The 17,202-nt window shown below is 29.0% G+C and overlaps 1 protein-coding gene across 3 annotated transcripts in view; it reads right to left on the minus strand.

The window, feature by feature from the left end:
• The window catches only part of Edem2 (ER degradation enhancer, mannosidase alpha-like 2), a 47,493-nt gene that overhangs the window by 15,955 nt on the left and 14,336 nt on the right, over positions 1 to 17,202 (minus strand). For all 3 annotated transcript variants that reach the window (XM_016060648.4, XM_016060650.4, XM_087159342.1), the window contains exons 2-9: positions 10,998 to 11,043; positions 5,746 to 5,846; positions 5,017 to 5,056; positions 4,817 to 4,929; positions 3,884 to 4,037; positions 2,323 to 2,451; positions 749 to 854; positions 565 to 662 (exon numbers count right to left, since the gene is read on the minus strand). In XM_016060648.4, coding sequence (XP_015916134.2) covers positions 565 to 662; positions 749 to 854; positions 2,323 to 2,451; positions 3,884 to 4,037; positions 4,817 to 4,929; positions 5,017 to 5,056; positions 5,746 to 5,846; positions 10,998 to 11,043 — 787 coding nt within the window. The remainder of the gene's footprint in view (positions 1 to 564; positions 663 to 748; positions 855 to 2,322; positions 2,452 to 3,883; positions 4,038 to 4,816; positions 4,930 to 5,016; positions 5,057 to 5,745; positions 5,847 to 10,997; positions 11,044 to 17,202) is intronic.

The raw sequence follows: 17,202 nt of genomic DNA on the forward strand, positions 1-17,202 counted from the left end.
GCAAAGAGTTAACTCTCATTAAGTATGTAATTAAACAAAATAATTTTATTATTTATTAATAAAATGCATTTTTGTTTGTAACCATTAAATTTAATTGAGAAAAATTTCTAAAAATTGAGAGAAAAATCCACATTTTAAAATAAATTTTAAGATGTCCACACATCTACTAAAATACTACCTTTAAAAAAAACATTGATTCAATTATAAGTAATAATAAATAATGCAGCTGAAACAGCACAGAATCAATTAAAAATCATTTATATGCCTCTTGGATATGACCAGGAGCCATAAAAACACTGGTGAAAAAAAAAATAAAGAAAATAGAAAAAAACAACACAAAGGAAAAGAAAATTGGAAATTTTTTTAAATCAAAACAACCAGAACACTAAGAATTAGAACACAAAACAATCAGAACACAAAGAATTAGAACACAAAACAATCAGAACACAAAACAATCTAAACACTAAAAAACTTGTTCACTATACAAAAAATTTTAATATTTTACAAATAAAAGAGGCAATAGAAAGCTGGAAAAAGCATTACATTTAAATACATGAGACATACTTTGTTAAAACGTTCAAGGTAAACATCATCGCCCAAAAGAATGTAAGCTTTCAAGCAGTACTCATAATATGAATCAATACCAGCTCCAACACCACTGTCTATTTGAAAGAAAGATATACCATGAAAAACATATTAACTACAAATTTCTTTATTTTTTTTAAATATGTATGTTACAAACGAATACCTCGTCTAATCCAGTCACCATTATGAATGTTGAGCACTGTTCCCATTAAATCACTAGTTCGATGCCGCTGTTGCCACAAGTAATCCATGGCAATTCGAGCTTTCTCCTAAAATAAAGAAAACAATAGCAATAGAAAATTTAAAATAAATTATTATAATCTTTTGATTGAAAAAAACATTACTAATTTATACATTGAAACGTGTTAGGAGCGACCACTCTCTGTTCCACAGTCAAATGATCATCAATGGAGGTTGGTCCTTCTTAGGGGTTACCTTCATTGACTTCAAAATGCTATTGAAGGTCCATAATTTTTCGCAAGCAATTTTAATTTTTTAAATTTTAGTTAGGGTTATTATTTTCTTGGTGTGGAAATGCCACTAGTATAGGTGTCAAGAAAACTGGATTGCTGAATAAAATTAAGTGTCTATAAAATTGATCCATACCAATATAATTATGTGTAAGAACAAATTTACCAATTATGGATGATAGAACTATTTTAAACAAATAAACAATCATGTTTCTTGTTTAAGCTTGTATTTAATTTTACATCATAAAAATTAGATTTTAAAAATGAGAAGAGGATTTTTTTGCATGAGATGCTTACTTTTTTTAAAAATATCTTTTTTTCTAATTTAACTTTCAACTCTAAAAATAAATCATTGATAGCATCGTCTTTATTGCTTTCTGGCTGCAACATGAGGTTGTAGATCTCTTTCAGAGATGGGAAAAAAGAGCTCTTGAAATAAGAGCCTAGCACATATATTTTAAATACGTTTTAATCTACTTATTTATTTTATCAATATTTTTTGGTCAGATATTTTTCCTTGTTTCCTAATTAAATCTTATCCACAATTGGTGCAGTGGTTTGTCCGGTCGCTGGGAGAGATTTTGATGGTCTCTCATAAAGGTATTCCTCAAAACAAAGTCTATGGAAAAAAATTTGTGTCTCCCAAAAGTGGTCGTAAATAGAGGAGATCACTACATAGAGGTGGTCTTTCCTAGAGGTTTCACTGTAATTACATAGTACCTATCTTAACATTTCCCCCCTCAATTATGAGAATAATATTAATTTTCATATTTAATTACCATATTAAAATCTTGAAGCAACGTCACTAATCTAATTTAACTATTCCAGATAAAATGTTTGAATTCTAGATAAAATGCTTGATAAATAAAATCCACTTTTATTATTATTTTTTTCCGTAGCTGCGTTTTCAATTAAGTAAGGGCTTTAATAGCACAAGTGACAGATCTGGATAGCATGCCAAACAAAAACAATTTTTTGTACTTCAAGCTAGCTGATCTAACAATGTTAGCTTTACTGAAGATAAAAAAAAGAAAAAAGGAAGGACACTTCATTAGAGCACCTCAGGGTCATGGAATCCTTGTTTACCTAAAGAAGGTAAGTAAGTTTCTTCTTTTTCTGAGGTCTTTTGTAGTTTTTTGACATTTGAGTACAGTCAGGAGGGGGTGACTACTTTAACATTCAAAAGATGCTATTAGGCAGAGTATTATATGTTTATAAAATCATTTCCAGCAATTTAATAAAATTTTTAAAAAAAAGTGAACTTTACTTCAAAAATGGTTTCTCCAGTCAAACGACTTAGAGCAGCAAATTCTAAAATCATAGTCCCAGCACAAGCAGTACATGTCTCTCTCACGACTCCAAGTTTAGGAGATTTCAAACCATAACGAAGATTGATCTAAAATAAAATATTTGTTAGAGCAAAAATATTAAAAGCCATTTCAAAAATAATACTTTTGAGAAATTATCATAGTCTCTGGCTACTGTCTTTGATCCCAGAGCAGAATAATATCTAGTGTTCTGCAACAAAATTTTTAATAATTACAAACAATCTACTGGGATTGATCATCAAAAACCAACAGCTCCTATCAATTGAATTTATTATTATTTATTTTTAAAGATGAATAACCTTATTTTGTAAACTAAAGTTGTAAAAATAAGATACATTAATTAGTTAAATAGCAAATTATGGATAAATATCTACACGATGAAATTAAAATTGACAGCATAAAAATTTTTTATTCCGACTTGGTCATGAAATTTTTTGTTCCCTGCAAATAGTTCTGCTCCAAAAATAATTTGTTGCATTTATACAAGTACTTGATCTGACCTAATTCCGGTGTGGGGACATCAAATCAGAAATTAATTTTATTCTGAAAGTTAGATTTCTTTAAAAATGGTATTTTTTGTTTAGTTTATTTTTTGTCTGAATGGATAGCAAGTTTATAAAGAATGTATGTTCATATAAATATCCATTCACTTGTCTGCCTTTGATAATGACACTTAAAGCAAAAAACATGACCTTAACGATTATATCATTAATTGAAAAGTATTATTGCCTCTCTCCTACCTTGCCTTGTAACAGAGAGAAGAGGGAACACTTGTATGTCACTTGAGTGAATTTAAAAAAATCCTGGTTAGGAATATATAATTGAATTGTAAAAAAACTGTAATTCATAAAAATAATTTATTGTAGATAGAAACCGATTAGACTGAAAATCAGTGACACAAAAATATTTAAGATCCATTCAAAAATTTCATGCAACAGAAAACAAATTTATTTCCTAGTGTTATCAATGGAGTTTAGTCAAAGCATTAATTTTAACAAAATACCCTGATACTACAGGTAATAATTAGTCATAATAGTTAATTACCTTCATTGTTATTTTTAATAATAGCCATTTATTGAGAATTATTTATCGAAAGTATGTATGGGTCATTCGATGTATGTGAAATATTTCTTAGGAATTAATTCTACAATAGTTTTTTTTTTTTTTTTTTGCAAGTCTATGCGTAGGAAAACAAACACAAGCATTTACTCAGGTTATTTTTTATAGGATTTTAATGAAATTACATCCCTTTCATAATAAAAAAATATGGCTAAATAAAATACAATTAAGTATAAAATACATATTTCAAAAATATGGAAATACATCACTTTTAAAATCAATGTCACATATAGCAATAATAATAGCATATAACAAAAGATTTGATTATTATTAATAATTGCTAGTTACTGTAAATAATAATCAGATTCATTAATTCCACTGTGATATATATATTTTAGGAGATAAAATAATAAGAGAGAAAGTGACATATTTAACACTTACCCTAGGGTGAGGCACACCAGTGGTTGTATTGAAGGCAGGAAGAAGTCTGTATCCAAGATCCCTAGCCATATTTAGTAGCTCTCCTTGATACCATGGCATCCTTTTTAGATGATCTTGAGTATAGGATGCTAATATATGACCACTTACTAAACCCCTAGGAAATAAAATTCTTAATTAATAAAAAATATACAAGTAACATCATTATAGCTGCTTCGCTATTACACTAAATTACCATCTTTTCATAGTTTACTTTCAATTTTTCAAAAGAAAAATTAATAAAGATATTTCATAAAAAATAAATTTATACTATTTGCAGATATTCAAATTGAATACATTTTTTTAAAAATAAATTGCACATTTGTCCGACATTTATAGTTTATTCATTATTTTTAAAAAAATTAAAAAGGCGTTGTCAAAAAAATTTCTTATTATTTTTCTCACTTCAAATTAAAGATTTTGCCAGTTGCAAAGTGAAATGTCATTTCAATTCTTAGTTTCAATCTAAACCTCAATACAGTATTGGAATATAATTTTCTGTTTTACAATTATTCAATACAAAAAACAAAAAAAATTGTTTTAGAACTTAAAATTATGATAGAATAAATTTTCCTTGTAAAAATACAAGGTCATCTTTTAACAAAACAACATCAGTAAGATTTTCTCAAACAAAATTCCCATTTAAAACCTTTGGCAATTCATAAATAAGCATTTCATTTGAGAAACTCTGACTCTAATAATGAAATAAGATGTTATGAATGAATTGTGTCATTAAAACATAAATGAATAAAATACCATCCACTCACAAAATAATTATAAAAAACACTATACTAAATTAAATTGAAGAAAGAACAAAAATTGAGTTAAACACTAAGAAATATTTTTTAACAATACTAACAAAAAAAATAATAACATGAAAGAAAAATGCATACAAACCCCAACATGCGTATATTAGTTTCAAAAACAGAAACAATGACATCACTATCAAAAGAAACATCTTTGATAACTTTTTTAACAGCTCGCTCAAACTCATCAAAATCACCTAGCACCTGAAAATATAATACACATCAATAACAAATTTAAATCTAAAAGAGATACAAAATTGCTACACATACCTACAATAATATATAACTTACCACTAAAGTATCCAGTGTATCAACAAGAGTTAAAGAAAAACTGAAAAGAAAAATTAACACTTAGCAAATAACCATTACAAGTAGATTTTATAAAGAACAACTAAATTTACATAATTTTTTTACTTTATTTTTCAAAGTTACTGAATACACATGATGGTTAAAATTAAACTATCAGTACTCAGAGACTCGTAGTTCCAGTTCAATCTTCAAATATATGTTTTTTAAATAATATTGCAAACGGAAAAATAATTTTAAATTTTGCTTATGGGTGGTGCTGTAACAATTTACAATAACAGCTCACATTTTAAAGAACAACATAATATTTTATTATCTGTCTGCTCCAATCGTATACCCTATTGGTCAATATTATGCTGAAGGTGTATAACAGCATCATATACAAGAAGGAGATACAGTGGATAATGCTAGCTTTCAGATCTTTTATTGGTCACATGTCCCTGACACGTGATCTTTGAGCTGGCTACTGCATCTTTTGTTGTAAAATTAGAAGAACTGTTAATTTGCATACGTTGTTGCAATACAGCATCAGTTACTGTCAAAATTTAAAACTAAATTTTTTTAGTCACGAATCTCAACCACATGACTTACATAATATAATATTTATGTAGTTTTATTTGGATCTGTTTAAATAATAACCAGCACTTACGAACCTCCGAGTACGACCAGGTTAATTTTAACCACACTGTTATTATCAGAGATAAGTAAACATACTTTCCCAGAGCATCATCTATGTCCCCACGATTGGGTTCAATATCACGATATCGCCCTTTACAACTTAGAGGCATAAGCTCGTCAGCAGGATATGCATGATCCTACAAAATAAATACTTTTTTCAAAATCATGAAAAGAGTTCATTTACATAAAATTGATCATTAATGTAAAACTTAAAAGAGATTCTCTATTTAACCCTTTGAAGCTGATGGGACACCAGTGTTCCATCAATTGTTTTTTAACACTAAAATTGTTTGTTAACACTAAAAAAGAACAAATTTATTGTTAGACCAAGGATTTTGTGAAAAATATTTAAAAAAATTCTCCTAATAAAAAACTATACAAAATCCAATTATTTACAGAAAAATCAAGTTTATGGGAATTTATAAAATAAAAAAAAAATTGCACACAATTATCTGAATGTAAAATTATCGTAGAATCAATTACTTTTTGGCCTTTTGTGTATTTTTTTTCTGATGCTCTAATTATGAGCAAAATTATATTTCGATATTTTTTTTAATTATATAAAACAGTTCAATAGTTACTTAAAAAATTTGTTCAGATCATCTGAATTATTTTTGTACTAAAATATAAAATACAAAAAAAAGTAGTTTAAAAATTATTATTTTTTTATTCATATTCAAAAATTTATTAATAGATTTTAATTAAAGAAAAAATTTCAATGATGATTAACTGTTTCTCTTAGTTTTAAATAACTGCAAATTTGAAAAATTATTTGGAAGTGAGTCGTGTTAGGAAAATTTTACCCGAAAAAGACACCGAAAACACATAAAAAGACACCGGTGTTTCAAGCTGTATTTCATAGCCATCATAAATCGTTGAAATTATAATATTTATTTTGACCTCACTTATTATGACCTAATTTTGATCTAAATTAATACAAAAGAATGAAAAAAGTATGAAAAATATGTTAAATAAAAATTTTGTGTAAACGGTAAAAAATTTAAATTCACCAGAGAGTTGAATTTTGCGCCTTTTGTACAACACTACGTTACTAACGAAATACGTAAAGAATAAAAAAGCGGACGATTCTGAGTTATCAAAAACAGAACGCAACAGGAAAGAGCAATGCATTTACAATGTTGAGCAACATTTTGAGCACTGCTGAGTCATCTCATGGTCCTATAATATTTTTCAATCCACAACTCGTCCAATTGTTTGTACACAACTCGAGGGGAATATATAAACACTAACAATTTATTATGTTGTTTATTATGTATTTAATTTTTTGCTTCGCATCCTGACGATATCGAAAGTCGATTTATTTTTAACACTAAAAAAAGAACAAATTTATTGTTAGACCAAGGATTTTGTGAAAAATATTTTAAAAAATTCTCCTAATAAAAAACTATACAAAATCCATCTATTTACAGAAAAATAAAGTTTATGGGAATTTATATTAAAAGAAAATTGCACACAATTATCTGAATGTATAATTATCGCAGAATCGATTACTTTTTGGCAGTCTCCCGTTTTTGAGGATGTGTAAAACAAAAACTCAAAAAACCATGTCTTACAAGGAGTTATGGTAGTTAACCATCCACTCCGCTTCTAAAATGAAAAATAGCGTGAGGCGACTTCAAGATTTGATTTTTAAAACTTAAAAAGGAGGGTTCGTTTACAGTACACGCTAAAGTATTTTGTGTAAAGTTCATTTTACGATAAAATAATTTGAGAAGGGTCCGTTTTAACGATAAAATATTTCGTGAAGAGTTCGATTGAATGATATGTTTAGTGATGGGCTAATATTTCGCCTAAAAATATCCTCTTGTAGGTGCCGACATTTAATAAGGTAAAAATCTACTTTTCATAAAAATACTAAACCACTAAAAAAAAAAGATGAAAGCGCGTTCATTGAAAACTTAAATAAATATTTCTTTACGGGTGCATAAAATTTTTTTTAAAGAAAGTTTCCCCGAGAAAGAGTAAGTAAAATTGTTAATAAAATTTAATAAAGCACATTTCCAGGTCTTTTTTTTCTTCCTTGAACAAGTTTAATTTAGCAGATGATAGTTTTTCTCCTGACCAGTTGTTTCATTCACACAAATAAATCGATTAGATAACATTTCTAAGAAATACTTCAAGTTTCATATGCATGATAGCCAGAATGCAAATTTTAATGATTTACTTTTTATGCAGGTGATCACACTAGAAAAAAAAAATAATAATAAATTTAAAAAAAAACACTCATTGCGAGACCTTTAGACTCGCACAGCTTTGAAAAGTTGGAGAAATGTAAGCTCGTCTTTAATTCCCGACAAACCAAGACGTGATGCAGTTGCGGCCTTCCTTGTCTTTCTGCTCACTTATACCGCATAGGCCTTTTGCAGTTGCGGCCTTCCTTGTCTTTCTGCTCACTTATACCGCATAGGCCTTTCCACCATGCCTTTTTGTCCACTTTGTAAATCTGGAGAGAAATTGGGCAGGGACTACCTGCTTCTATGTGCAGTGCTTCACACTGACACACTGAGTCCTCAAGATATTGGGAAGCAAGAGAACTTTTAAGGCAGTGACTTCGGTCTTCTTTCTTTGTTATCCTACGTACATCTGTATTCGTTATTTATTTCATCTTTCTATTTGTACCTTTTTGCCTTACCATTGGAAATAAAAATAAAAATTTTAAAAAAACATTGCCGAGCGCTTTATTTTCATGAACATCTCTTAACACTATAATCAAACTACAGCCATAAATGAGTATGACTGTATTTCATTTGTTGCGTGATTAACAAATTAAACTTTAAAAAAAAAAAATAATAATAGAACTGAAAATTCCTCTCAGATAGATAATTATTTTTAACATCCACTTCAAGACTACTTCAAGTTAATGTTAACCTTTAAAAGCAATTTCGACTTTTAAGTGTTTCATAAAACCAGTTTTACTGTAATCTAAAGAGCACTATAAACAAATACAGCAAATGGAAGAATCGATGCTAATTATAGATAAGAAAGATCCATGTATTGCCAATAAAAATTTTTAACTGCATATAGCAGTTCTACGTAAGAATCGTAACACTTTTAAAATAAACTACTTGGTAAGAATTGCTTTTAAAAGATAAGGTGAAAACTATCAGAAAGTAAAACATAGATTTTAGAAAGCTGTCACATCACATCGACGAACTAATTTTCAGAAATTAGTAAAATTTTGAAAATAAAAAGTAATATTGCTGATACATACCTGATTTCAGCACCATATTTAAAACTACAGATGCTTGTTTAATACCAGGTCATAAGACTTGGAATAAAAAAGGGCATATAAAAAATGATTCACATGTATAGATAAAAGAAAAGAATTAAGTTTTTCAAAACGCAGTTGAATTGCGAGTTTTGAATCACCGATCCCTCAGGAGAAAAAAAAAAAAAAAAGCAATTAACTGTGAAAAATTTAATTGCCATTTGAAGCTTCAAAATTTTACTTATAATTTCTTTTAAGTCAAGAATTTCAGAAAAATAGTACAATGCTACGTTTTATAGTTGATTCCGTGATTGCAAACTCGCAATAATCTAAGATTCTTGTCGAGTAATCCTACATAATGCGTAAAAATAAATGTAATTATTATTTCACATTACTTTAGTTTTACCCATTCACTAAGAAGGAATATCTACAATCGGAATTTCGCAGGAAAGGGAAAATAAAGCTCTTATCCAGAGAGTTAAATATGATATCATTTTATATAAAATGATTTTGAAAAGAAGTGAGTCCAGGAGGCTCCGCTCACCAATCCCCGTAGTTGCCTTGCATTCATCTTTGCGTTTTATAAGTCCTTAAAAGTCGATATATTCCCCCTTCCAAGATAAAACCATTTTATTTATAAAATATATAAGTATGTATTATAATGTTATATAAGAACATTTTGTTAATAGTAACAAAATGAACGATTACTTGGATTTAAAAAAATTATCAACTGTACTTGCAATATATATATATATATATATATATATATATATATATATATATATATATATATATATATATATATATATATATATATATATATATATATATATATATATATATATATATATATATATATATATATATATATATATATATATATATTTAAACTTAGGAACACAGAATGTGTGACGTGACACACTTAGAAGTAATAAATGAGAAGTATTTTTCTCACTAATTAAGGGGTCACAATACCCCAAAAAATGACCAAAATATCGATATTTTTTTATCGCTTATAATAAAACTTCAAACTATTTCAAATGTACTGAAAAAAAAATCACCTCTCCATCTACATTTTTCGAAAAGTTATGAACATAGATGATAATTTCGTGTTTAAGTCTTAATTAAATCCCTAAGGAATATTTTCTATTTAAGATAAAGCTTTGAAGTAAACTTTTTTATCTTAAGTATAATACACTTTTAACTTTTTTATCTTAAGTATAATACACTTATTTAAATATTTAAACTGTGCATGAATAAGCATTTTATGAGGTATTACAATTTTTACAGCATGTTATATATATACCTAACAGGAATTTTTAACCTTTTTTTTCAACTTTTATACAAAATAATCAATAACAAATACCCACATGATATTTTTTTGCAGTAAGTTTACAATAACGGTTGATAATTCTCAAACACATAATCGAATTTTAAATTTTTTTGTTGTTTCTCCATTATGCCCTACACACCTTCGTAATTTCAAGTTTCGAAGTCTTACAGCTTTAGAGCAGGAAAAAAAAATTAGCAAAAAAAAAAAAAAAAAAATAAAAAAATAAAAAAAAAAAAACACTTAAATTTGCAATCAATAATTTTGTGTTTTCAGAGAATGTGCGTCTTTCTGTATCCGATTTCATAACTTAATCGCCCGCACTTATTAACATAGTATATTTAAAATAAATTTGCTAATAATTGCATCATAGTACGTTAAAATATGACCAATAGATTTAGAGTTCTTATCTTTTGTGTGTTTTTGTTTATTTTGCACAACGGTACAACCAATTTTCCAAATTCAAATTGCTTTTCATCAAATGTATTATGCTCAGGAAAAATATTACATTTCGTTCATGTTTATTGTCATGAATTTGAAAGATGAACAAATGAAATTAAACGAAGCAAAGATAAATTTTAAAAAAGCACAAAATAACAGTGAAGGCATAAAATATTTAAATACAAAAAATTATTCATGGCTATGATTTAAAATCGAATAATGCTAGACAACACAGGCATATAGACAATACAGTTCAACGGAGAAGAAAATAATAAAATTATTACTTACCATGTAAGCTTGATAAGCATGATAAAACATTTCTTTGGATTGTTCTCTGAAATAAAAATGTATGAGTTAACTTGACTTTGCAGAAGGAGAGATTACAAGGTAAAGGTAACAACAACAAAAAAACATTTAAAATTTTTCTTCTTTTTAAAGGATATTTATACAGTTTAGACGTTATTATTATTATTTCATAAGTAAAAAAAAGCCGTTGATTATGCAATGCATAAATATCAAATTAGAAAACCTCTAGCATATTAAGAGTTGTTTTAGGAACTCATTAACTGCATTTGCTCATAGAAATTAATATACTATTAGCCATAGTGATAACACAATATGGTTATGATAAATATGTGATTAAATAATTTAACTGTATTCATAAAATTTGATTATGGTATTTAGCTAGGAATTTATTGCCATTAGTTAAAACTAGATTGTAACAATAATTAAATCATTTAAAAAAATTGCTGTAATATTTGATATTTCTTTCTTTAAAAAAAAAAATAATAATAGAGTTTCTTTTTATTTCTTCCTGCGTGAGAGAGGTTTTCCCACTGTCAAAGAAACTTTCCATCTCTGCTTTAATTTCTAGCTTGCATAACTTATGCATTGTGTTATTAAATAATTTATGTAACCTATGAATTAAATTCAACATAAGTATTTTATTACTATCATAAGTCTTATACTGTACAATAAATAAAATTAAGTTAAAATGAAGAAGAAGAAATGTGCAACCAATCGTAATTAGAAACAAATTGGTGAAGCAAAATTTAATGGTCATTATTTTAAGTAAAATTTTGTTTAAATGCTACCACTAAAGTGCAGAAATAAGTTATTCTATAGATTATTTAGTTTAGGTAATGTGCAGATTATCTAGGACGATCCGTCAAAGTGTCGAAAACTGTTTCATTTCTCTAATTACACAGATAATCTGCAAATTAACTTGATTATCTGTTACTCACTAGGCACTCGTTAATGTAAAAATATCTTTGCCGGAATAACAGCAACGTTTCTGTACGTTTTAATTTACATCATGTTACTTATTTATTATTTAAAAAAAATATGTTGAAATTATTTAATGTGAAGAAAATGAAAGATCTTAAATCATGAATTTGTTATTGGTGTATGTATTTGTAGAAATGAATCAGCAGAATTACGGTTTTCAAAAAAGAACTGTTATAAACGCTAAGAATAGAAACAGACTTCTTTATCTTGACATATTTTATTTAGAATTGAAAAGCTTGATGAGAAATATTTATGGAATTCTTAATGTAAGTAAATATTTTCCAAAAAATGTTTTAAATGTGCTGTTACGAAAAAAAATAAATTATTTTTTTAAATATACTTTTAATTCATTGGCAATGCATAAATAATTTCATATAAACAATCGAGATACTTAAAAAATTATGGAATATTGAGTGGATAGAAATATAATTATTACTGGTAAAAAAATATACTCTCAAAACTCCTATTATAATTCCACGGAACACCTTTCGGGAACCGTTGACTTAAGCAGCTCATAAAAAAAAAAGAAGATAAGAAGAAAACATTAACAACATTACAATTCCACAAGCATTACAATGGTTCTTTTAGTTTATAAACTCATCATACTTAGATAAAATCACTAAAGCATGCAATTGGCAACCACTTTTCCTTTGTCATTTGTTCAAAATAGAGGTTTTACAGTTGGTTTATCTCCAAAATTCAACATTGACCTAGAGTTGGAACTTATTATACCTGAAATCAACTTGAACATCGGCCAGAATTCTTTTATTCATGAAATACACCAATCTGTACAATTACACGAGAGGTGTTCCATACAAGCGTAAGTAGACCGCTCTATCCATCACCTCCGACGCGTCCAGACTTTTAATGTCTAATCGACAGACCATGAATGGTTAATGAATAGATAGGTTCTATTTTAAGAAACTATTGCCACGTCCCAGCAATCTCTTTAATAGGCAACAAGCTATTTTATTAATTCTGAGATTACAAGGAAGAGCAACCATTGTTTGCAATGACATATTCGGCCAAAATGGTCTTAATTTTCTATAATCGAAAGCAGTGGTCGGAAAAACTACATTTTCTTTATTGTTAACTATCTCTACTTTTTTTTTTAAATGTAGAGACTACAAACTACTTTCGAAATATAGTCACTACCTCGCTGCTTTTAGAAGACAAACTTAACTTTCATCAATATTCAAAATGATTTTGAATGAAAAATTGGTTTGGTTAAATGAGATATTAGGAAGTTTTAATTCATGTTTACGTGAAATAGCTTTTTCTTCTAAAGCACTTTTGCGAATTTGTTCTTTAAACTTTCAAACTCTATGATTTTCTCGGCAGAGATTTAAGAAATGCTAGGAAATTATCAAATATTTAAGTGATCAATGCTTTTTTGTATACTCCAAGTAATAAAGTACAGTGCGAAAAACAAAAAACAGACCGCCCTGAATAAGTTTTGATCTAATGATCGGATCTTCAGGTTCGAGAACTCAATCTTAATGGTTTGAGGGGTGACCGCAAAAATGCTAATTAATTAACGCAGACGATATTTTAAGTTACGAAATCAGACCTAAAAACGTTCTTTATAGTTCTTGTGAAATCGAATTTTAAAAAAGTCAGATATTTAAAATTCTGACTTTTTTAAATCAAGAATAACCCGACCCATTTCGCACCGATTTTTCCAAGCATCAGACGTAGATCTTGTTAACTTCCGGCTACAGAGGCATTCTTATTGCGTATATTGACGGGACCGCGAAGGATTTACACCAGGGATGGGCAAACTACGGCCCGCGGGCCAACTATGGCCGGAAGGCTTTATTCGGCCCACGGATATAATTTTAACTTGCCAATCCGTGACGAATATAAGCAATATACATCCATTTTCTTGTCTACTTTGTTTAAAGCTATTTTTGTTCTTTCTTTTTCAACAAATTATTGATGACCTTTTTACTTTCTATATTTTTGTTACTACAAAACATAAATTGATAGAAATAGTTAGCAGAGACAGCTTCAATAGGTAAAATGTTGAAAGCAAAAGTTCTTTATAGAATAGCCTTAGATGGACGCCATCTGAAGCAGTTGTTTCTAAATATGCCAAAGTTTGAGTTTTGCAAATCATTACCAAAAGCTAGTTTCCCAAATTTAATATTTTACGCCCAGAAAATCAGTGCTATGTTTGCTTCATCTTACATATGTGTGAACAAGTGTTTTCAAACATGAATTTTAGAAAAAATCATTTCAGAAGTAGACTAACATTAGCCTTGTACGTTAAAATATGTACATCTCACTTGGAACCTCAATATAAGGAACTTTTAAAAATGAAATCGCAATTTCATTCATCTCATTAAATATTTAAATTAAAACTTGTAAATCGTTTTTCTGTCTTTACTTAGCCGACCAAACTTCTTTTCTTCGATTTTTAGCCCTCGACCAAAAAAGTTTGCCCATCCATGATTTACACCAATCAGATTTGAATTTTTTTGCGTTTGAACTTCGTTTCTTTATTTAACTAACATTAAAAGTAGTTGCCAGGAATCGCTACAAACTATTGTTTTTTTTTGTATCGCACTACTCACTACACTACTTCTTTCAAAAAGTAGTGCACTACACTACAAACTACGGAAAAGACAGCGACTACAATAGTTTCGCCACTTATAGCATGTTACTTCTGACCACTGATCGAAAGCAACAAAAAGAAAACCGTTCCGAATTCTTTTTTTGTCATACTCAAAGAAAATTGGCAATAAAAGAATTAAAAATTTACTTTGAATACTTTGTTGCTTTAAACAGCATCATACATCATTTAGGTAAATTGGTATTTCTGTAATTCATAATAATTGCAAATAATGCGTAATTTTTAGTAATGTACATTCATTTTGTAATGCAAAGCTGATAGGTAAAAAAGATGTTACTTCATGGACAATAATTGTATAATACATTAAGAATAAATTTTTATAATATAGTAATAAAAACTGGAACACAACCAGTTTTCTCGTAGTGACGAAAATTCATTTTTGCATGAAAAACAAAGCGTTTGAAGTTAGGTTGCACAAGTCTTTTGCAAATATCCATATTTTATTTTATGGCCGATTTTGAATGGCCTATTCATATATTTATGGAAAAATTTACAAAAAATAATTTTTAACCAGAAATATATGAGTTATTAAGGGACTTAAATATATTAGGCCCCTATTGTAATAAATTGAAATTTATTATAAGTTTTTTTTTGTAATACTTTTAAAGATAGATTATTTGTCTGTAGATGGCACCACTACGGTAAAGTTTAAATTCAATCATAATGATATTTTCTTTAGAAATTTTGAATTAGTCTTTTAAAAAGGGATTTTTTTGGGTAAAATCTATGTAACTAAATTTATTAATATTTATTGAAGATGGTATTATAACTTGTATAGGGTATTAGTGGATTCATGACGGTTTTTCTCAGGGATCTTTTTTTTTGGTTCTGACGTCCGCCGGATGCGGGATGACTCTGGACGTGGTAAACAGGTCAGTCTAGATTCTTTCGCCTTGTTGACGGGAGGATAAAAGAGAAGCGATGAATGTGGCGAGTAGCAGTTGCAGTACCAGTAGTAAGCAGTTAATCAGAGCAGTATCCTGGGGATACGGAGTTTGTCCGCTGAAGGAGTGGTTCGTGACAGTATCTCGGAGATGGTGGATCGTAACCTTAGGGAAAGCTAAACTGAAGTCTCTAGCGGGAAGGACTACCGGGATTAGCCAAAAGCCGATATCTTTGAGACGATGGGCCAAGTCCGAAGGAATCTATGCTGGACGTCCGGTGTCCCCCTTCTACATGCCTAAGTCGCTTGAAATTAAAATAGCTGGAGAAATTTCGAGATCCTAGCCAAGGAGTTTGTCCATGAGTTCATCTACCTTTCCGGTGGGCGGTTCCAGAGTGAAAGCAGTAAATTCCGTAGGGTACTTATAAAACTTTAAATTTTATTTCGTTAACATTTTAGAGGAATCATTTACCGAAAATTCTGAACTGTTATGTTGTGTTTTTTTTTTGTGTAGGAGAACAATCAGCATTTAAGTGTAATTTATAGATATCATAAACCAAGTCTGGGTTTTTAGAAATGTTAAATGAAGTTTTTATTTTATAAATGTCTTTTTTTTGAACTGTAGAAGTTGAAGGTTATGCTTGAGTGTTTTAAGGTTGCATTTTTGTTTTAATTAATGTATAAATGTTTATTCCCATGTTGGCATTTGGAAATGTGTGAAATTATGTTTTTTGAAGATTTAGAGGTGCAATAAAAATGAGTTTTAAATGTTGAAAGTTTTCTGTAATTCATTAGATATTTGTCTACTAAATAACCTGGGTAACCGTTACTAAATTTAAATTTTGAGATCACAGCCAAAGGGGTAACGGTACAAATTGGTGCCGTGACCAGGATAGGCAAATTTAATAGATAGGGCCTAAATTGGTGCTGCAATCTTTTGCATTTCCAGATGCTGACATTTGACTTTTTATGTGTTTTAAAGTTGTATCATATTTGAGTGTATTTATATATTCCCAGTTTTTGAAATAGACGTAAACAAGTTCGGGTATATTCAATTAATAGTGTATTTGTGATATTTGAGTTATAATCGAATATGTGTCTTAAAGCTAAGCCTTCGCCACAGGATGGTCAAACGGGTGTGTTTATACCTGGCCATTTTTCTCTTTTGGCGTTGCAAGTACTCCGGCACTGGTAACATATTGTAGGAAATTAACTTTGCCGCTGGAATTTCTTAGGAATCATGAACCTTTCTCTTACGCGGGTGCTGAGGACTTTGCCAAAGATTTACTTGGTAAATTGCATAGTACTTAGGCATTAGCGAGGGAAAATCTAGAATATTCTGCAGAAAATAGAAAAGCTCGTAGAGACAAAAACGTCAAACAATATAATTTCCAAACAGGGGATGAAGTATACTGGTTCAATCCTGTGTTAAAGAAAAACCAGTGCAAGAAATTTGCTAAATTTAATGAGGGCCCTTTCAGGGTGGTTGAAGTCTTATCTCCGGTCACTTTGAAAATCCAACATACAAAAAATTTTGGCTATACTAGGGTTGTTCATGTGGAGAATGTGGCAAAGGCGGAGCAAAGATTGGAAATTTTGCGATCCAGAGATAGTGGGTTCGGTGACCAAATCAGTGGCAGTATAGATAGGGAAAGAGTAGAAACACCTGCTCCAGAAAATCTACTGTA

Source organism: Parasteatoda tepidariorum, chromosome 3, assembly GCF_982258835.1.
Source record: "Parasteatoda tepidariorum strain Cologne lab strain chromosome 3, Ptep-v5.0, whole genome shotgun sequence".
Taxonomy (NCBI): Eukaryota; Metazoa; Arthropoda; class Arachnida; order Araneae; family Theridiidae; genus Parasteatoda; species Parasteatoda tepidariorum.